Consider the following 21,614-nt stretch of genomic DNA (forward strand, 5'->3'; position numbering starts at 1 on the left):
TACAGACATTCGCTACGTGTATAGGTCGAGGCCTGCGTTATTTTCCGCGTAATCCGTGCACCTCTAGCTAAATAAGACTAGCTTGAGGCTTGGTTTGTTTGTTTCCCGTCACTCGAGTGTGTAGTGCCTACTGGAGTGGCGGGTAGATGATGTAGATAACGCCGGCGGCATAATGGCCTGTCAAGTGTCTGCCCCGCCCGCGTCGTCGGGGGCTGCGGCGAAGGCGCGGAAATGCGGGTGTAGTGTACCTACTATGTCTAGAATTCTAGAATCTACCAACTACAACAACAAATACATAGGACATAGTTATATATCGTCGTCTTATTTTGAAAAATTTTAAAAATATATTGGTGCTAATTCCTGTAAACACCATCTAATTTTATTTTAGGTTATATCTGTCATTTTCTTATCCGCCGAAAAGGAAAGGGACGGGTAATCGACAAGCATAAAATTTATGGAACACACGTCAATTTTAAGCACAAATCTAAAACAACCGTCTAAAAATTCGCCCGGGTTATTCATTTATTTACTCATTCTTCCTAAAATTAAGAGCTGTCAATCATCCGTCCCTTTCCTTTTCGGCGGATAAGAAAATGACAGGTATAACTTAAAGTAAAATTAAAAGATGTCTGCAGGAATCGGGGCCATTTTCTTTTATACATTTTTTAAAGATGTATATAAATCTCTTTTTGAAGAAATTTTGTACATTATTTACATAAGTAAACAACTATTGTAAATGCTGTTGGATATCTACATAAATAAATACATTCCGATTTGATTTCCTTCAACAAAACCTCGATTTATGTCAATTAATTTTATTCTGAGTAAAAATTCAACACAATATTTTACCTGGATAGAAATTAGCTTGTCTGTTTGGTGTTGTTGAAATGCTATTTCTCAGAAAAGGCACTTACGTGGTATTCACTATAAGGCTACGATATTCGTAATTCCTAATGGGGTGGGAAGAGCCACGTATACTTAACCTGGAGACAACTTGCAACCACTTTTGATGTGAAGTCCTACGATGGATACTTATGACTAACTACATGATGACGGGTGATCAGCCCGTAATAATGCTACAACGGTTACAATCTACTAAGTAGGTATACATGTGATTTTGGTTAATATCGGCCTGAACCCGAAACCATCTGAATTGAATACACGCATCCGCACGCACGCTCCTAATAGATTTGTAAGTGACTCAATCTAATGATTTTCAATCTAAAGACATTCTATTTTTATAAGTATATAACATGTACACTATTATATAATAAATATTTAATAAATAAATAATAAGTATATCGAAAAATTGTAATAGGTAACCATTTTATACTCAGTATAAATTGTTGCGAAACTCCAGTTTCCCTTTGAGGATATTCTACTTATCTATTAGTACCTACCTCAATTAATTAAACGATACTGCCACATTAGGGATCCGTAGAGATTTCTTTATCTATTTTCTACGAATTCACCGAGTACGCAACAAGTTGTAATAACCTTATTAGTGAGACGCGCCTCCCTACAGGCCGGGAGTTAATTATAAGGCCGCTCTACTAATTGTTGTCTGTTGTTACATGTAACGGTTTAGATACACCAGTGTCTTGTTAGTGTTCCCGAGAATTGTTTATCTTAATTACTTAAACAAACGTAAGCCATTGGACACAGGTGGCTTTGCAAATTTTTACCTGGGAGTGGATGGATCGAATACGAAGTTTTTATGTTAGGTAGGTAGGTACTTAGATGTACATTTCTATTAATTATTAATTAAACTTTTACATATGCGAATCGCAGTTAAGCTAAGTATATTTTGTTAATTGATAAAGTTTTAACAAAAAAGTAAAATATATTTTTTGCAATGTGCAAATTATTAGAATAGCGGGTTTATTGATCCAGCGGCGGGCGGGCGCGGCGGCGCGCGCTGGCTGCTCCCGGCGGCGCCGCCCGGCTCCTGCTGTCATAATAACGCGTCACCCTCCGCTGAATTAACTTTGTTTGCGTATTGTTATCCCGCGACCTCACTCGACACAAATAACGCCGGTCGCGAACCTGCTACCCGGTTGAATCACCGCCCGCCGTGCAAGCTTTATACACCGTCCATAATCCATTTTGTTTGTGCTACGCCCGAACCGGTCACCGTTCCCGGAACGTTTTATAGCTATTTATGCTTAACGATGTTGCTTTGATGAAAACGTAATCGCGCGTTAAGAGAAACAATGAAAATTCAGGGGCGGCCTCATGACAGACGAATCACGATCCTACGGCTGCGTCAGAAGAACCGGAATAGATTATCGGAGAGCGAGTGTGAAATTAAAGGATAAACAAACGATGTCGGGAGCGGGTGCGATCATAATGGAGCAGCAGTGCGCCCCAGGAGGTGTCAAGCAGCAGACACGGGCGGCGTGACGGGGCCGCTGGAGTCGCGCGCGGCGCATCGCGGCCGAACTGGGGCATATCAATAAGCGTGCCCCAGTTACGGGGCCGCAGTACCGCGGGTGGTGCATTCGGGCGAGCGGCGGCGGCGAGGATGTCGGGCAAGTCGTGCGCGTCGGGCAGCGTGCGGTCGGCGGGGTCCGTGCGGCTGGGCCCGGCCGCCTCGCACGACTTCGTGCTGGACGCGCTGTACGAGCGCAAGCGCGACAACAAGAGCGTGCGCGTGCTCACCGTCATCATCTATGTCTTCTGCGTGTCGCTCGCCGCGATCATGCTCTCGCTCTACTACGTCTTCTTCTGGGAGCCCAAGGACGCGCAGTACGCGCAGCGCAAGGTGGCTCACAATGTAGACCAGCAAACCAGCACCACACCAATGCCCACATGCTTTATGCCCCACACCGGTAGGTCACACAACCGACACGCTTCCCTTCGTCCCCTCTGTCCCTTTAGTAACTGTAATGATTACTCTACAGTGTTTCCGCCCTTACACGTAATCTAATCCAGCCTTCTAGTTACACTTTATCAATCTTAACTTTTAAGACAGCATTTACCAACTAAGAAGTAGGTACCTTTAGAAGTAGGTATGTGAACACAAATATCAACTTCGACACCAAACGACAATGAACACTGTGTAGTGTAGTTTGTGACGTCTGTGTTATATACTTGCTTCTTGTTCTTACAGCACGCTGTAGCGTCGACACTATTGTTTAGAAAAACCCGCCTCCCATCGTCATAACCTTTCATATAAATAGGTCAGGTCAGTGTAACAGAGTTCTGCGGCAAATAGTCAAGAAAGCGAATCAATTATAGAAAAGCACCGCGGTAAAAAGAAACTTTCTTGTTAAAAAACGAGTGTTAAAACCACTATCTATATGTGTAGATACAACTCTAATAGCGTTCCAATATACCTACTTTAACAGATGCGTCTTAAATTACCCCAAAACCGCTTTACTTCGATGTAACTATTAATATTTAAGTGGCGCCTATGTATATTAAAATTTTAATGGCGCTCGCGTAAACTTTATACGGTATCGCGATTTTTATAATTTATCCAATAAACGAGTATTACATGATAGAATAACATTTCATAAATAAAAACTTCTTTTATGTATCCGTTAAAAATGATAAAAGATTTTTTTAAATTATTTTATACCGTAAGGAACATAATTTATTTAACAAGTATAGGTAGTGATAGCACGAATTTACTATGGAATTTGTATGAAAAAGCAACCTGTGACGTCATAGAAAAAGGTGACAAAATGTCGCATTTATTATTACATTTTTCTTCATTAAAATTCATAAATAAGTTATTGTAGACAAAAGAAAACGTTTTTTGTCACCTTTAGATCTGTCTCTATTTACTTAGTAATCAAAAATTCATAATTTATTTTGGCCTAGGAGACGTCCCAATTACAGCTATTTTAGAATTTTCATGCTTGTAAATATCTATCTAAATACGTAACGGCAGCTTATCTGTGTAAAAAATAAGGCCCGCGTCTCGAGTGAGGTCGACCCTCGTCTTGAATCCCCTTAATGGCTCTCAGGAATTTTATTGACACGAATCCCGTCGACGAGGCACTTGGTGAGATTTAGCACCTCTCCCCGGGATTACACAATCACGACCGCGTTATTTACGATGAATCCGCGTTCTAATGGCGAATAAGAAGCTCCCCTCTTGACCCAGTGCAGGATATGGCCGCCAAAATGATTACCCATAATCTATTTTAAGGTTCGCCGAGTAACGGTAAGTGGAAACGCATTACCGACACTCTGGACTAATGCTAACACGTGCAATGCAGAAAGCTCCTGGGATATAAAGTCTTAACACTAAAGTTCATAGTATGTAGAGTGAGCAATCTTTCCAATAATTGGTATTTTATTATCCTTAAGTCCGTATATTATGCGATCGCATTCCTACACGATAAGACAAAACAAACTGTGTCTTTTCAGTTGCGTGCTTATAAAACGCCGCACTTCAAACGTAATTAAAACGTAAACATCTCTTATAACTACCTATATCAGATGCGTGTGTAATCTTTAACTTGTGAGGGGTGTAAATCCAGAGGCAAATTTTGGCGATTGCGGAGCTGCAATAACTCCCGAAATAGCGGTACACTGTAGTTGCAATAACCGGCGAGGCTATTCACTGATCATGTTTATAACTTATAAATCACCGCACGGTTCGATTGCTTGGAATAACCGCTGAACAGAGTACGGTCTGTTGCTGAAGATTGGCACGTGGTGCGCAGGCTCGGATCTAGAGATATGTTGTAAGGAAAAATCATAATGTTATAAAGTTTACGAAGTTAAGTAATAAAATATTCTAATTAAGACCCTAAACTATCTAGATACAGGTACCAATTGCAAATCTAAGTATACAACACCAAACAGGAAATTCTTCAAGATATTCTTGACGAGCGAAAGCGACATTTCACAAAAAGTTTCTTCTCTAAATGAATTAAAATTTAAATAACTTTGCCGTGATTCTTTCGACTATAAAACAAATATTATAATTATAGTACGAAATATTCGTTAGTTTGATAAAATAAATCAAACTTCGCTATAAACTCCGTCGGCAACCTTTCATCACGGCGAGGTGTACTGACACAAATAGCAATGTTTCATTTAGTTTTATGTTGTGTGTTTTATTTGACGTGTAATTAATCATGCGAATCGTAAATATGTACTCGTATCCGCGTAGTTTTTAGTCTGTAGCGTGTGAAGCTTTATTTAAATATTTATCAGACTTTGTCCATAATATTCCCGGCGCTGTGCAAATGTAAATAAAAATGTCTGCAGTACGTTCGTATAGATATAAACGTCGGCTCTGCTGCCCTGTACTGTATATTACTGCCTGTTGCCTGCAAGATCGATGGTCAATCAATTCCGAACTAGTTCAAGAGCTCCACTGTAATATTAAATGAAAAATTCTACGAAGCTTTATGAAGGCGTCTGTTTAAAGAATAACAAATGAGTAAACGTTCAAATCTTCTGAAGTATTACTCAATTAATTAACTTTTGAAACAGCACAGATGATGGAATTTGTAGAAGAAAGCTATTCTGATACAAAACGTACCTATACTTACACTTCACTAATCGCAAGTATGGAGCTAAGGACACTGTAGCTATGTTTTTAGTACGTAAATAAAGATATTCTAATCTATATTCTAAAACCCAAGCAACATAATATATGATAGCGATTGTTTGTCTACAGGAGGAGGCAATACCACAGTGAACGCGACGGCGCCGCCGGCTTCGGAGCGGGTCAGCCTTCCTTCCAGCGAGCCCCCCGACCCTGACCCCACGGATGACCCCGGAGACCCCCCCACTGACCCCCCCACCTCCACGCTGCCCGCAGACGACAACGTAACGTGGCCCATGCTCAACGATAGCACCACGGATCACCGGTAGAACATACTTAGCAACAGTATCGTACTGATACTGGCAGTGTATCGTGGAGTTCACAAGAGGCCAATTAGGACATAAGAGCTCGATAATCGGAACTCAGTAGCTGAACGAGGTATATTCCTCGCCTATCTTATAATACGCACGTAATGCCTTAGACTCAGGAGACAATAGGGGTAAAGTTCCAAATGATAAGCAGTGATCGGTGTCTCGGGGTATTCCACGCGAAGAGTCAATTTCGTTCCAGGGAAGGGGGTTATAGAGCTTATCATAACAAGTATCGCTGCCGCCCGAATTTAGAATAAATTACGTGATAGTCGGCGCCAACGGCATTGGAAGGCTGAAACTAAACACCAAAGTGTATTTAGAGTTAAGTAGACAAATTACTAGTGCATGCATCGTCTAATTTCCTAAATAGATGCCTAATTAGTTTAAGATTATTGACGTAGAGGTTTATACTTATTAGCGATATGTTTATGAGTAAAAATGGAGTTCGTTCTCCTGATCTCAGTTATTTACTTTGTCGTATAGTACATTTAAGAGTTATTTACTGTACCCATTCAGGATAAAAATTCCAAACGTAAACATTTTGTCGACTGTAATGGAACTACATTGGAAAATATTTTTCCATGTTTACATTAATTTATCCGTGACAGCCCTGTGCGGAGAACACGTGAGTTACATAGTGGTGTCACGGGTTCGATCCCGGCTCGGGCTAACTATTGAGTTCGACTTAATGAGTTTGAATTCATGTTTGGATCATAGATAATTGATTGTATTGAAACACGTGGTTTCCAGGATCTGTGCCCGAATAATGGTAATAGACTCTATTACATGGGACTTACAAATAGCTGGCAAAGAGTAGGTGTACTATACACCTCTGCCTACCCCTTCGGGCTAAAGGCGTGATGCTATGACATTATGTGTTATATTACATTAATTTATCCTCATCATCATCGATTTAAGAGCCACGCTCTTGTCGGTGTAGCATTTTCCATTCCAGTCTATCAAAGGCCAATTCCTTGACTTCCCTATAAGACACGACGTTAACCTTTTCTTTAATCTGTTCCATGTAAGCTCTTCTTGGCCTTCCCCTTCCTCTCTTTCCTTCTAGCTTTCCTTCTATGATGTTTTTAATGAATTCGTCGTGTCTTATTAGGTGTCCAATCATCTTGCCTCTTCTTCTTCTTCTTGCTTCTTCTTAATTTATCCTGCCACGCATATATTATGTTGAACTACTTTAAAAACGGAAAAAGGATTTGAAAAATTGCTTAATTAAATAAAAACCATTGTGTAGTTTTGGAATATAATTTCCACCCTGTTTATTGCTATCGATACAATAATTTATTTACAAAATACATTTATTGTACACATATGGGTTGCCTTAAGCTGGCATCGAATGCAGTGTCTTCTGGCTAATATCCAAGGAGTGTGTTTGACACCTCAAATAATATACAAGATTTACCTGAAAATGTACTTATGTAATTTTAGTTATTTATATACAAGTATGTGTAATTTTACCGACAATGGATACAATGTGATCGTAAAGTTATATTATTAAATTTTACCTTACGTGAATATGGTGTTTTCTTATGTGTGCTTTGATAATAACATAGTTCATAAGATATTTACTTACTAACAATTATGGATGTAAAAAAATCATCCGAAATAAAAGTTTTGAATAAATAAATAACAAGAATAATGCGAGTACAGCACCGATACTGCCATGTTGCACTTCGTCAAAAAAAAACTGCTTTTTCTGGTTCGATCTTTTTTTTTAACGCGGGATAATGACCACATTGGGAGGGAGAGGGTTTTACGGGTTGCATGGAGTAAACCTTCTCGGTGTCCATTTCACCGCCGTTGTGCCAAAGCTACGGGTACCCTTTCGTATTCATCCACGGTTTGTCAGCGATTATCACCATCATCATTGTGCACCAGCTCGTGAGCTGTGGGGGGGGGGGGGGAGGCAAATACCACCAACCCACCTTCGTTTTAGATTATAGAGAGGCACACGCGACACAACGTCCGCCACCTCTCAAGTCCCAGTGGTAACGCTGACTCCCCCGAGTCCAGCGCCAGTGAGCCAGGAAGTAGATACACAAATAAAATCTTTATTTAGGTTTATGAGGTCACGATACAATGGACACGGACACAGACGGCACGGGAGTTCTGGCCCGACCTAGACTAAGCTAAAACAACTATATACAGAGTGTTAGTGACATCGTAACGAAAACTTTGAAGAATGATTGAGACCATGATTCTGAGTTGATATCAAGTGGAATTTTCCTTCACAAAAGTATAGAACTGAAAATAAGGAAACACTTGATATCAACTCAGAATCATGGTCTGAATCCCCCTCAATGTTCGTTACGGTTTCACTAATACCCAAACGTACTTGTATGGCTATTTGCACGTGCTTGAACGGGGTGTAAGTGACATGGTTACAATGCGATGGCAAATTCCACTTGATATTAACTCGGAATAATGGTCTGAATCATCTTCCTCAGTATTCGTTACGATGTCACTAACACCCTGTATAGGCAAGTGAAGGGTGCGTGCCTGCTACTCGCCGGTGATGTACATGTGCACGGGCTTGTCCCCGGCGGCCCCGCGGGCGGCGCGGCGGGCGCCCAGCAGCGCGGCCACGCGCGGCGCGTCGTACTGGCAGTACAGCACCGACACTGTCATGTTGCACGAGCTGCCGCCGTATTTGTTCTGGTTCGATTCCTGGGAATACATGTGGATTTTTGTAGGCATGGTATGCTCAATCCTATGACAAGCCGCCATTGCTAGCCCATCAATGACGTGAGTGTTACCATTCAATTGGTATCTCCAACATTCCAAGGACGTAAATTTATTAATGAAAATTAAGTGAATTACTGAATAATTTATTTAATTATTATTATTTGTCACATATATAAAACTCATTATAAATGTACGTAAATCTTTTACTAAAAGTACAAAATTTCCTTGCAAAGTAAATTAAAAGTATTGGATGTGGGTAATTTATTTTTTACGAAATGGCAACACAGGGTCGGATGACGTCAGCTGGGCTATCCTTGAAATGCTAGTTGTCAGTTTTGAGCATGCCTGTCTTCTTATAACATGGTTGTAGTTATGTACTGCTGACTATGGCGCTTATTAGACTAGACAATCCATCCTTCCGATGCGTCAAGGTTACAGGATCGACGATCGGGATCGTGTAAGCTAATAGCAAATCGGTGGGCGAAGCCATGGTAACCACGATCTCGACAAATCGCTCCGACCGTAGTCTAATGACCGCTTCAAATACCTCTTGAAGTGTAGCATGATTAAAATGACAGCAGTTCAGAGATATAGTACATCGCCTAATGCGACAAAGACGGCAGATGTGTCTCTTTCGCATTAACGGTATGCAGCTTAGTATAAAAGAGACATTCTAACCATGCTACATGATTACTACGATAGAACTGTGATGTGTATTTGACAGATAAACACAACTCGTGGCTTTACACAAAACAACTCGGCCGTGTCAGAGACGGAATAACTGAATGAGAGCGAATATTCACTGTGTGGGTAACCATGGTAACCGTACGCACACCCAGACACTTCATACAAAACACCTCGTTTTACACAGACACATTGACGCTATCGTACACGCGAATCTGTGTGTGACGTCTGTCGCCCATACGATTGAAGTCTAAAGTAAGACCGAGTGGGAGTGAGGTAAACTTTGCTCAGCCGCTAGTGGGGAGCGGAGAGTTGCCGTTCTATTCGTAGTTTTATTCCTTAATCTATGCCTTAAGTTCAAATTCTTGTTGCCGATTCACGCTAGATGGCGTACAGAACGTTTTTTTTATTTAATACTAGATGGCATAGCGCGTACAATAAAATACGTACTTGGCATATGGATTTTTGTTTGTATTGTCGTGTGTGTAATTTCTTATGACATCGCCTCCATAGCAAGAACAGAGTATATTAAAAAGGAAAGTCTTACAAACTTATATTTACAAATTGCGACTTATCTCACCTGCATAAGGTTGCACATTTCTGAATAAAAGTGTGGGTAGGTTGGTGGTTGGTAGAATATGATGTGCCGGATACCCTTTATCCTGAACCTTCGGAAGAAGTGCACTCTCTCTGAGTACAACATGAAGTGGGCTTCTGTGTGGAAGAACATGTCTCTCGCTCGGGCTATTTTGCCATCCTGAAAAAAAAAAGAAATCTGTCAAACAAACACTCTCAGCAGCCTTATGGCCTGTCCACATCACCACGGCACGACGTCGTCGCCGTGGAACGGTGCGGTGCCGTGGCGCGGCGCGTTGCCGTAACGTGGGAATTTACGTTGCCGTACCGTAAAAATGTACCTCACGACACCGCAAAGTTACACGTTGCCGTGCCTTGTAAACTTTCGGTACATTCTTCACCAAATAAATAACAGTCTCGTTGTAGATATGACCGCACAAAACGTATTCTGCTTCTGTTGTGTGTGTAACTTTGCGGTGTCGTGAGGTAGGGCCTGTCCACATCACCACGGCACGACGTCGTCGCCGTGGAACGGTGCGGTGCCGTGGCGCGGCACGTTGCCGTAACGTGGGAATTTACGTTGCCGTACCGTAAAAATGTACCTCACGACACCGCAAAGTTACACACACAACAGAAGCAGAATACGTTTTGTGCGGTCCATATCTACAACGAGACTGTTATTTATTTGGTGAAGAATGTACCGAAAGTTTACAAGGCACGGCAACGTGTAACTTTGCGGTGTCGTGAGGTACATTTTTACGGTACGGCAACGTAAATTCCCACGTTACGGCAACGTGCCGCGCCACGGCACCGCACCGTTCCACGGCGACGACGTCGTGCCGTGGTGATGTGGACAGGCCCGTACATTTTTACGGTACGGCAACGTAAATTCCCACGTTACGGCAACGTGCCGCGCCACGGCACCGCACCGTTCCACGGCGACGACGTCGTGCCGTGGTGATGTGGACAGGCCCTTAGGTATCGCTAACGCTACGTCGTTGGCAAAATACATATTTTGAAAGTCCTATTTTACAAAAATAAATATTTGGATGCGGAGAAGGGACAGTTATTATATTCGCAGCGAAGTAAGTTTAAAACACTTAATAACGGGTCCTTACCGCGCAGCAAACAACGCGCAAATGCATGCCCGCACGTATGCGTACGCGCGCGTTTAATGACGGGATTCTCATATCCCTGCTTTAAACGCGGTAAGAACTAGAAAGAACCCGTTATTATGTGTTTTAATTATGAGAATAACCGCGTAAACTTAAAACAATGAAGTAAGATTAAACACGTCTGTGAAAATCATGTAAGTGCCTTTTAAAAAAGCCACCGCCAGCTAGCCTTTTTCAAATCTGATGTCATTTTTTTATTGAATTTGATTTTTCTTCAATAAAAACCTCGATTTCGTAAAAACAATTTCAAAAATGATTTACACTATAAAGCGACGTTATATAATAAGTAAATAAGCAAAATCCTGTTGTGGTAAAACCCATATTTTCTCCAAGGACATCACGCCCATGTCTCCATCTGGCTGGGCAGTGCCACAAATAAATAAGACAATTTGTAGTCACAACTGATAATTATTTATTCATTAATTGGAGAAAAGGAAAAAAGAAAAGGTGTAGTATGATTTACTCTGAACCGGCGTGCGTGTATGAAACGATTGATGGTTGTGGAGGAAGCAAGAAAAATGTGTCAGGATCGAAACAAATGGAATTCCATAGTCCCTTAGTTTATGTATGTAACTGATAATTATGTCTATTTTACCTTAGAATACTCGCATATCTGCACGAATCCAATGTCTTCCTTCTTGAAATAGTTTCGTATCCGCACGTAGTCGAAGTAACTGGGTACGTATATGAGCGTGTGGCTCATCAGCGTGTCCCGCTGTTTGGGCAGGATCTCCTTCAGGAAGTATTCGAACCTCGCTTCTACGGCCTGCAGGGGATTTGTTGCTGTGAACCTGGAGTCACCAATAAAATAAAAGTTATTCTAATTAGTCTATGACAGATGAACCAAGGCCTTATATTCTAATACAAAAATATCTTTATTCAGTAGGTAACGTAGTTACATTTTGAATCGTCATTTTTTACATAACGAACGTCTCATCCGCCTAAAACTACTGCAGCTTCTCACAACCTGTATAGGCGGGGAAAAGAAGCTGCAAGACAAACCTCGGCACAGGGCCCTAGACGTTCTTTAAAACTAACATTGTTATACAATTTAGTAAATTGGGCTGCCTAATATAAGTTTCCAGACAGCTATTATGTACACATTGTGGAGTAAGTAACTATGTGCTTTATGTCACCTAATATAAGTATAAATATAACTGTGACTCTAGTTACTAGACAAGTTAGCAAGGACTGTCCATATGAGGTTATTTATATAGACAGCTAATCTGATAAACAAATGTTTCTATAAAAATATATAATAATAGTCAGTAAAAAAGCAAAGCAAAGATACTTGCCGGTGGAATATCTGAGGCACCTGCAATACCACTTGCTGTATACTCCCAATCTCAACTGGATTCGCAACAATAACTTTCCCAGCATAGTTGTGACACTTTTTATTCAATATTGCTTTAATTTCCGGCAGCAGCACTGAAGAGAATACTAGTGTTTGTCTGAAATAAGGTCAATAATAACACCTAAATAATAAAAATAAAAAAGAAGATAAGATAAACGGTGTGCAATGTAATATAATAGTAATCATCCATGCCTCCGTGGTCCAGTGGTTGAGCGTTGTGCTCACGATCCGGAGGTCCCGGGTTCGAATCCCGGTGGGGACAAATCACAAAAATCACTTTGTGATCCCTGGTTTGGTTAGGACATTACAGGCTGATCACATGATTGTCCGAAAGTAAGATGATCCGTGCTTCGGAAGGCACGTTACTACGAGCCCGGCTACTACGAGTATTGAGCGATATAAGTATATCGCTCAATACTCGTAGTAGCCGGGACCAACGGCTACTTACTTAAGTAGTCGTTACACTGAGCCATGTCAGGGGCCTTTGGCGGCTCAATAGCCCGGACACCAGGGTTGATGGGGTTGGTAATCTACCTCACAACCCACACGATAGAAGAAGATCCATGCCGGGTTTGGCTACGGCGGCACACACTGGACACTCCATAAAAAATCGTCTGACGGCTTATCACATAGGTGCGAGCGAGACAGATAGTCCGCGCTCGGTTCCTCTTAGTCCGTAGCGGCTTAAGGCCATTTAGACTAAAGACCCAGGGCAGATGAGGTAAATCTAGCTTTGCCCCCAAAGAGTTGCCTTTCTATAAGCACTATTATTCTTTATTCTATGACGGTGGCCAAATATGCCAATTTGAATGTATTTAGTATTTTGAATTCGGTAGTTTCCTAGGTCAAAGATAAATTATAAAATTCTGATTACTAAATAAAGACAGATCTAAAGGTGACAAAAAATGTTAACTTTTTTCTATTCTACTAATTTATTAATTTTAATCAAGAATAATGTAATAATAAGTGTATGTGTGTGTGTATGTATTATTTCTTTTTATTTTGGTGCAATAAAGTGTATTTGTATTGTATTGTTTGTATTGTAATAAGTGCGACATTTTGTCACTTGTCATAGATTGCAGTTAAAAGTAAAACTGATTTGACTAGTTGGAAACTACCCTAGAGACAAGTATAACCTTACCTATAATATTTTGACCAGCCATTAACAGCCCATGATCTGACTCGCGATATGTCAGTCCCATGGGTCTTTTTCGGCTGCAAATGGAAATGATCGAGGACATGTAGGAGATGGTCCCAATTCTGCATGAGGAAGACATCTGCCTGGTCCATTATAAGTAGCTCGATGGAAGCAAGGAAGTCATAATCGCGATCCTCTTCCCCCTCAGCCCCTACGATCATGCGAAGTCCGAGTGGTGACGTCACTATTATGTCGGAGGAGTAGAAGTCTGTATATAACTGTAACAAAAGTTTATTGTCTGATTAAACATAGATTTAGATATTTTCGCGCTTACGCTAGATGCATAGTTCTATTCAAAAGTTAAACAAAATATCCAGTTGTTACTTCAAGTATACTGTTACTTCAAGTTTTCAGAAAATCCTACTGTCTTAGTAAACCCTTAAGTAACAGAGCACGGCGCGCGTATAATAAATAAATATATGAATTTTAAAACGTACTATTGAAGTAAATATTTGAGGACCATTTCATAAATGTAACAAATTAGAACAAAAGCCCTTTCACACCTTGAGAGTTTTCTTAGTAACAGTCATGCCTAATCTGAATGTGTCATCAGTGTTGCCAGTAAACAGCAGCTCATAGTCTTCTGGCTTAGGGTTCTTCCTGGGCATCAGCAGCTCGCCCCCCGTGAAATCCTCCTCAAACCGGTTCTTGTTCACCACCTGCCCAGCCTCCTTAGGCACTAAAATGTCCATTATTGTCTTTACGACCCTATATGCTGCATCTTTAAAGGGCACCATAATTATGACCTAGAAATAACAACATATTCGAACTTAGAAGGTATGGAGATAATAAAATTAAAATTATGTAATTTATAACAAGGCCACCAAAGACAGGTTAAACAAGCCACATCCATCCAAGCAATTCATCTAAAAATGCAATAATGCAATTTGACATTTGCACATAAAAGTAAATGAGCAATGCAAACAAATGTCAAATAGCAACATTGCTTCATTGTGGCCTTTTTTAACCACTCAGAGTCTGATTAAAATGGGCCTCTTTTCTGTAATTGTATGATTTGATGCTATTCAGCAAATTATACAGAGTGTTAGTGATATGACAGTGATGGACAATTCTACTTGATATTAACTCAGAATAATGAGCTGAATCAAACACCCCATGCAAGTATGTACAGGTGGCCATACAAGTTGGTATGAGTGTTGTTAGTGAATACTGAGGGGGATGATTGACCATGATTATGAGTTGATATCAAGTGGAATTTCCTGTCAGAAAAATCAAGAACATTTTTGTGTTTATTGTAATTTTTTTCAGTTACATACTTTTGAAAATTCCATTTGAAATCAACTCAGAATCATGGTCTGAATCATGCCTCAAACTTTTCGTTACAATGTCACTAACACCCTGTATACCTGCTCTGCTGTGCTGCATTTAGACTAATGTATTATAATATTGAATTTGATTGTCTGTCTCTACTTAATTATACATTCTATAATATTAATTGTCCTTCTATATATAAACCATAACAGTACACAAAATATACATACCTTTGGTCTTACTAATCCTTGGTCTCTATATTCATCAGACACATCACTCTTTTTAGACAATTTAGCGTTGTGATGGAGTATTTTGGTTCTAGTTTTCAACATGTGATTGACTGCATGCAAGCAGTAGATATACCTAATCTCATCTGCATTAGTAAATGATCTCTCAGGATAATATACATCTTGGTAGTTATTTATTACGGCAAACAATTCCTTTTGAAGTGGTGTAAACACTTCAGTAAGCTCCAAATCTCTTTTTATTAAGTTAGCTTTATTAGCAGATACAATGTTGCCATGAATTTGAGACTTTATGTACAGTTCATTGAAGCCTACTTTGTTAAATACATGTGGTTGTGTACCTACAGGAGCATATGTTTTTTCTTCTAGAATAGAAACCTTTGGTTTGACTTTTTTAGACATAGTTTCCAGAGGCTTTGGTATTGTTATTGTTAAGTTGCCAAGTACAGGCCAAGTTTTAGTAAATTGCTCGCAAGTTGGTGGTGTGTTTGACAAAGACACAACTAGGTCATCTCCTAAATCATATTGAAGATGTTTTGTAAAAGGATCATCACACATATCTTGATCAGCATCATTTTCTTTTTCCTGCAAACATTTTTTTTAACATATTTAATTTAATTGGGTACTAACATTATTATAAGTATATTGTTACGAAAAGAAATGAGTCTTATAAAGTGAATAAATAAATATTAATTTCTAAATAGAACGTTTACATATCAATGTATCAGAAGAAAGTATAAGGAAGTAATGTAATGAAAACAAACCTCTATTTCTTGGGCTAAGTCTTCTTCAGTATCATCACCCTCACTGCTTTGCTCGCCGTTTTCATCATGCTCCTCATCTCCATTGACTTGCCCATCACTTCCTTCATCATCACTGTCCATATCAACGTCGTCTCCCACAGATTCATCATCAACATCTTCGTTTTCAGTCATGCTATCGTCACTATCCACAACAGTTTTCTTTTTCGCATTATCTTTAAAACATGATATCAACTGTCCATACGCGTCCTCCTCTTCCTCGCTTTCAGAATACGTAACTTGCTGCTGCAGTTTCCTCTCCAAAAGCTTCTTCTTCGCTAACTCTTCCTCTATTTTTTGCTTGTTTTTGTACCGGTTGAATATAGCTTTCTTGTTCACGAGTTCCTCTTTTTCTTTCAATAACTTTCTCTTCTTCTTAGTGGTTGGTTTTATACCCCCCTTTTTTCTCTTACCAAGGTATTTCTTACCTTTACTCATTTTTGCATAAAAATATCTTGTAATTAAATAAATTATAAATGAAAAGTACGTTCAAATACACTTACACAACACAACACACGTGCGTTCTTCTATTGACATTGACAGTTTAAGTTTTTTTTATAATTTCATGGCGTAGTTACACGACTTTTAAGCGACGTACAATCTATTGCTTTGCGAAAAACCGGCCAAAGCAGCCGGTACAGGTGCAGCCCGGACATCACTAGAATAGGATAAATGGCAACATTTGTTGGACAGCTGAGTGACATTATTCTTTCTCCCCTCCTCTTACCTCAACCCCTTTTCTTGTTCTTCCCCATGAGGAGTGGTATTATTGACAAAGTACTAGAAAATAAAATCATACAATAAATTAAAAGATGCATTCTAAGTACAGAATAGTATTGTTTAATTTTGAGTGTCGTGTTATCGCATTTTAAATATAGTGACTCAATTGCAAAAAAAGACAATGAACACGGCAAATAGTACAGTGGCGCAAAATTCAGATATAATGCCTTCAAATAGTGGTGTAGTACATCAAATGCCGACTGTAGAGGCCGAGAACAGAGCCGTTGGATCTAAAGAAAATGCACGGGATACCACAGAAGATTTACTGGACCTCAAACTAAAAGTAGAGTCGCGACTTTTGTCGATGTGGAATAACGTCAAGTTTGGCTGGACAGTAAAGATGAAAACCAGCTTTTCGAAAGAGTCCCCTGTGTGGTTGTTAGGACGATGCTACCACCGCAAGCTGAGCCCAACTGGGTCTTTGGAATCATCAACAGAGATTGGCACAGAAGCAACAGCACATCAACCTATGGAACAAATTTATGGAGAAGGCATAGAGGGATTTAAGTCCGATTTTATCAGTAGAGTGTGGATGACCTATAGAAGAGAGTTTCCTATAATGTCAGGCTCTACATTTACCACTGATTGTGGGTGGGGATGTATGCTGCGTAGTGGACAGATGTTGCTAGCTCAAGCCCTGGTCTGTCATTTCCTGGGACGGTCATGGAGGTGGACTCCTGAGAAGCCTATACAAAATGCACGCGAATTCCAAGAAGACTGCTTACATCGCATGATTATAAAATGGTTTGGAGACAAATCCTCAGTAAATAGCCCTCTTTCTATTCATCAAATGGTGAGTTTAGGAGAAGCTTTAGGGAAAAAGCCTGGGGACTGGTATGGTCCTGCTTCTGTGGCACATTGCCTCAAAGCTGTGATGTCAGCAGCCTCTAAAGAAAATTATGAATTTGATAATTTGGAAGTATATGTTGCTCAAGACTCTACTGTATATATCCAAGATGTTTACTCTCTCTGCAGACTGCCACAAGATTCCTGGAAGTCACTTATTCTCTTAGTGCCTGTCAAGCTAGGGTCCGATAAATTTAATCCTATTTATGGACCATGTCTCACTTCTCTTCTCACTCTGGACTTTTGTATTGGAATAATAGGAGGGAGGCCCAAACATTCCCTGTACTTTGTTGGGTACCAGGATGACAGACTGATTCATTTAGATCCACATTATTGCCAGGAAAGTATAGATGTTTGGCAACCCAATTTCTCAATGCAAACTTTCCATTGTCGATCACCAAGGAAAATGCCAATAATCAAAATGGATCCATCATGTTGTATTGGCTTCTACCTTGCAACACAACATGATTTTGAAACATTTGTAAATATTATCAAATCATTCCTAGTCCCACGGGGGGTATCCTCCAACAATGAATATCCCATATTCTCATTAAACTCAGGATCTCGTAGTAGTGTTATGGACCCACCAAACTTTAGATACTCAATACATGAAACAGAAAAGAACTGGGTAACCCCAAATATACATGACAGTGATACAGACATTGAATCTGAGGAATTTGTGTTGGTGTAACTGCAACTACCAGTTACCAAACAATATGTACCTAACTACTCTATAAATAAAAAAGTTTCTACTGATTTATGTAATGCAATCTGTGAACTTTTATTCATGCTAAGTAATTTATTATTGCCCAAAGTTTTGTTATACAAATAATATAGTTAAATTATTGTTACAGGTATAGAATCAGGATATACCTACTCTTAATGTGTACCTACATTTAGTTTTATTGATAACATAATAAATTATTAAAGTCATTATAATGGCTAATGGTTGTTTATAATTGTTGTTCCAATTATTTGATCCTTATCATTGCAATTAGTGAGCAATGCTTTATTGTAAATACTTGAAAAGTTACTTAACCACTTATTTCTAAGGAGCATTCCTTATACATATTAGAATTTTTTTAATGAAACAGTCGATATTTATTTTTAGTATTAAGATATTTAATCATAAATGAGAGTGATATTTATATATCTATTAAACAATTTACAGGGGATTGATACACAAAATATGTGATGTTTGAAGGAAAATTTTACATAATAGTAAATATGCTCCAGCTAGAAGTAAATCATCAAATCTAAAAGTTGAATTAAATAAGTACATACTTCATTACCTGCATTTTGTTAAAATATGTTAGATGTGTAATTCTTTGGAGCTGCAGGAATTTGTACAAAGCAGGCAAGTGCAAGATTAGTCGCTAGTTTTTATCCTTCACAGGTGGCGGATGTCTGATAAAGTAGTGTACAGCATTGTATACTAGGTGGGGAGCAATGTTATGGAGAGGGTGCACTCTGTTGAGTTCATTGCGTGGTGACCCCACTACAAACGGGTCACCCACCCCGGTGCCATGCTGAGCCACTGACAACCCACTCAGAGTGTAGCAAGTGTGGTACATGTCTCGAGGCCTGTAACAAATTAAACATGGTTACATAACAAGAGTTTATTAGAATGTTACATTGATTAAAAATAGTATTACTTACTTCCCAGGCTTGTCAATAAGCCCACCACCTGGTGACTGGCAACAAATGATTATGTATTCTTGTAAGGCACCTTGATTAAACAACACTGTTTCCATCAATTCCTTGTTTTCTAGAAATAAAAATAAATAAACATTAGCAACAAACAACATCAATACAAAAAATAATAGAAATAATTCACAATACAATAACAAATACCTTCAGAAAGGATGGCACTGATGATAGGGAATGCAGCTCCCTGCCAAAATGAGTAACATCCATCCACAAGCTTATTAGTTCTCCCTTGGAATCCTCCCTCTAGCCTCATCTGGCGGTTCACACACCATCTCAGAAGGGCATCTATATCACATATCTGAGTTCTGTTCAAGAGAGCCAAAGTAGCTATACCACAAAAGGCATATCCGCCATGGGCCTCCATGCCAGGATACCCAGCAAAACCACCTTCATATGTCTGACAACTGACCACCCATTCAGCAGTTTTATCAAACAATGCATCTGTATAAGTGTTTGTTATCTTAGCAACACTGATGGCACAGTAAGCTCCTCTTATATCCTTTTCTCCTCCCTTATGTAAAGCAAAAGCTCCATCCACATCTCTGACTGTCCACAAGAACTTTTGTAAAGAGCTTCTGTCAATTGAGTCGTATGCCTCATCCGTGCCAATTATACTCAGAGCATTGACAGCTGCATATGTAGTCCCAAGATGTGGAAACTGGTAGGGCCCACCACCATAGCCACCCTCTTCATGTTGACAATGAGACAAGAATCTAACTACTTTAGATAGGGTCTCTGCATCAGGCATGTCGTTTAATAGAGACAGGGCATTTAAGATCCAGTATACCAACCAAGGCCGACTAGCGTCCAAGCATTCATAGCTAACAGGTAATTTGTGGAGCCAGGTCTTTAACACCTTGGCATGAATGGCTTTATTTAAAATTGGTAATTCGGGATCAATGGATGCTTTCTTCTCAAACTGCTTGTATAACTTTAGTATTGTAGTTTCCACATCAATCTGGAATTAAACATTGATAACTAATTAATACGGTAATTAAAAACTAAAACCAGATGCATGTATTGAATATAGTTACCTGGTCTGAAGAGGTGTCTGTGATAACTTTTTCAACATTAAAAGTCTCTGATGCAATATCATCATAACATCGAATTTGGTTCTCCATTGTATTAATATAACATAGACAGGTGCTGTTACGGTTGAGCACCTGTTGCCAATTATTATAGCACGTCCTATTTATTATTGAGCTTGCTACCTGATTAAAAATATCCGTAACCTTTAATTAATCTGTCGTCGCCTCAAGAAATTAGGGTTAAAAATAGTTTTAATTCACTATTTATCACAACCGACACTAGAAAATTTTGCTATATTTATTTTTTGTAATTTATTTTCAGTCTTTTTGTATACAAATCGATGATATTAATGATGAAAAATTGTATGAGTTTCACACTTGCTTGTACTATCTTGACATTATTAGCGAGATAACCATAAATAACCACAGACTAGCAGTAAGAGATAGGTACTACGTATTAGACGAACATCTCTAGTACCTACTAACGTTTTGTTTGATTGGTTTTAATGATACATGACAGTTCTTTTTTTTTAAATTTATTTATTTTATTTATTTATTTTATTTTATTTATTTATTTCAAATCGAATGTTACTTGGCAAAGGACTAGGTATGCGTCAGGCGCTCTAATGTATATTAGGTGGACGTTCAAAAGAGAAGGTTACAAATTTTAATTCGACTTTGAAAGAAGCATGTACTTATTTCAAAGTTCCGGATAAACGTAAAATCTGTAGAAAATAATACCGACCCCAGAAACAAGACCTAATAACTTAATTTTTAAGTTAGGGCTTGTTTCGTCGGGGTGTTCTTATTTATTAAATAATTTATTTTAAAAAATTAACAATATTTTTTTGTGTGATGCACAAAAATGTAGTAAATGGTTCTCACATTAGAGGCAAACTCTTCTTTAGATTTAGACGGGATAAATACGTGCTGTTTAAATATGAGATTTACACACAAAGAGCTTCGAAAGTTCACTTCTTGGAGTATATTTTAAATTAACTTGATTTTCGAGACACTTCACCTACTTATTGAGACTTTTTCTCGGTCCGTGAAAAATGATAGAAACAGCGTACTGGTACGACCTTTGCAAACACAGCACTCGTCATGCATTTTATACGAAAAAAAAGGCATGTGAAAAGATTCAAGGGCTTTGTATTAAAAGATAAAATGGATAGAATAAGCATAAATACACTTGACCACACAGTTTCAGACACATTTTTGACAGGCCGGCCGATAAAGATGGCCGTATCCGCTAACCAATGACAGGCCAATACAATTGAACATCATTAAAAAATATGGCGCCTATTGACAAAATTCGTATAATGCAGATTACACAGCGTGGAGATAACTGTTGGTGATTGGT

At 39.2% G+C, this 21,614-nt stretch overlaps 4 protein-coding genes across 5 annotated transcripts; 2 read left to right on the top strand and 2 right to left on the bottom strand.

Moving 5' to 3' along the window:
* Positions 1-1,980: 1,980 nt before the first annotated feature.
* On the top strand, positions 1,981-7,413 carry LOC126374999 (putative transmembrane protein INAFM2). Of its 2 annotated transcripts, none has more exons than XM_050021823.1 (2): positions 1,981-2,831; positions 5,645-7,413. In XM_050021823.1, the coding sequence occupies exons 1-2, from the start codon at positions 2,525-2,527 to the stop codon at positions 5,839-5,841; spliced, it is 504 nt and encodes a 167-aa protein (XP_049877780.1). In that variant the 5' UTR covers positions 1,981-2,524; the 3' UTR covers positions 5,842-7,413. The 2 variants fall into 2 exon arrangements, with proteins under 2 accessions (XP_049877780.1, XP_049877781.1); XM_050021824.1 differs by having other exon boundaries at positions 1,981-2,764; positions 5,645-5,795.
* LOC126374995 (U3 small nucleolar RNA-associated protein 25 homolog) lies at positions 7,133-16,416 on the bottom strand. The gene is made up of 8 exons (XM_050021812.1): positions 15,852-16,416; positions 15,073-15,672; positions 14,074-14,316; positions 13,514-13,788; positions 12,314-12,469; positions 11,614-11,809; positions 9,848-10,024; positions 7,133-8,565 (listed from the first exon to the last, which is right to left on the bottom strand). The coding sequence occupies exons 1-8, from the start codon at positions 16,323-16,325 to the stop codon at positions 8,401-8,403; spliced, it is 2,286 nt and encodes a 761-aa protein (XP_049877769.1). The 5' UTR covers positions 16,326-16,416; the 3' UTR covers positions 7,133-8,400.
* Positions 16,417-16,619: 203 nt separating this feature from the next.
* LOC126375026 (cysteine protease ATG4D) lies at positions 16,620-18,459 on the top strand. The gene has a single exon (XM_050021866.1). The coding sequence runs from the start codon at positions 16,789-16,791 to the stop codon at positions 18,202-18,204; it is 1,416 nt and encodes a 471-aa protein (XP_049877823.1). The 5' UTR covers positions 16,620-16,788; the 3' UTR covers positions 18,205-18,459.
* Positions 18,460-18,613: 154 nt separating this feature from the next.
* On the bottom strand, positions 18,614-20,679 carry LOC126375027 (protein farnesyltransferase subunit beta). Its single transcript, XM_050021868.1, has 4 exons — positions 20,258-20,679; positions 19,368-20,181; positions 19,173-19,281; positions 18,614-19,097 (listed from the first exon to the last, which is right to left on the bottom strand). Exons 1-4 carry the CDS (start codon positions 20,342-20,344, stop codon positions 18,890-18,892), a joined length of 1,218 nt encoding a protein of 405 aa, XP_049877825.1. The 5' UTR covers positions 20,345-20,679; the 3' UTR covers positions 18,614-18,889.
* Between the last annotated feature and the right edge of the window lie 935 nt (positions 20,680-21,614).

This window comes from Pectinophora gossypiella, chromosome 18, assembly GCF_024362695.1.
Source record: "Pectinophora gossypiella chromosome 18, ilPecGoss1.1, whole genome shotgun sequence".
In the NCBI taxonomy this organism is placed as follows: Eukaryota; Metazoa; Arthropoda; class Insecta; order Lepidoptera; family Gelechiidae; genus Pectinophora; species Pectinophora gossypiella.

Excerpts from the sequence above, each read along its gene's own strand:
- LOC126375027 (XM_050021868.1), bottom strand. The coding sequence starts at position 20,344 with ATGGAGAACCAAATTCGATGTTATGATGATATTGCATCAGAGACTTTT. Across the intron at positions 20,182-20,257 it reads CAGACACCTCTTCAGACCAG|ATTGATGTGGAAACTACAAT; the intron begins GTAACTATATTC and ends GTTTAATTCCAG. Across the intron at positions 19,282-19,367 it reads CAGTGCCATCCTTTCTGAAG|AAAACAAGGAATTGATGGAA; the intron begins GTATTTGTTATT and ends TTTTATTTCTAG.
- LOC126375026 (XM_050021866.1), top strand. The coding sequence starts at position 16,789 with ATGAACACGGCAAATAGTACAGTGGCGCAAAATTCAGATATAATGCCT.
- LOC126374995 (XM_050021812.1), bottom strand. The coding sequence starts at position 16,325 with ATGAGTAAAGGTAAGAAATACCTTGGTAAGAGAAAAAAGGGGGGTATA. Across the intron at positions 14,317-15,072 it reads AAGGATTAGTAAGACCAAAG|GTCATAATTATGGTGCCCTT; the intron begins GTATGTATATTT and ends TGTTATTTCTAG. Across the intron at positions 13,789-14,073 it reads TTACTAAGAAAACTCTCAAG|TTATATACAGACTTCTACTC; the intron begins GTGTGAAAGGGC and ends CTTTTGTTACAG.
- LOC126374999 (XM_050021823.1), top strand. The coding sequence starts at position 2,525 with ATGTCGGGCAAGTCGTGCGCGTCGGGCAGCGTGCGGTCGGCGGGGTCC. Across the intron at positions 2,832-5,644 it reads ATGCTTTATGCCCCACACCG|GAGGAGGCAATACCACAGTG; the intron begins GTAGGTCACACA and ends GTTTGTCTACAG.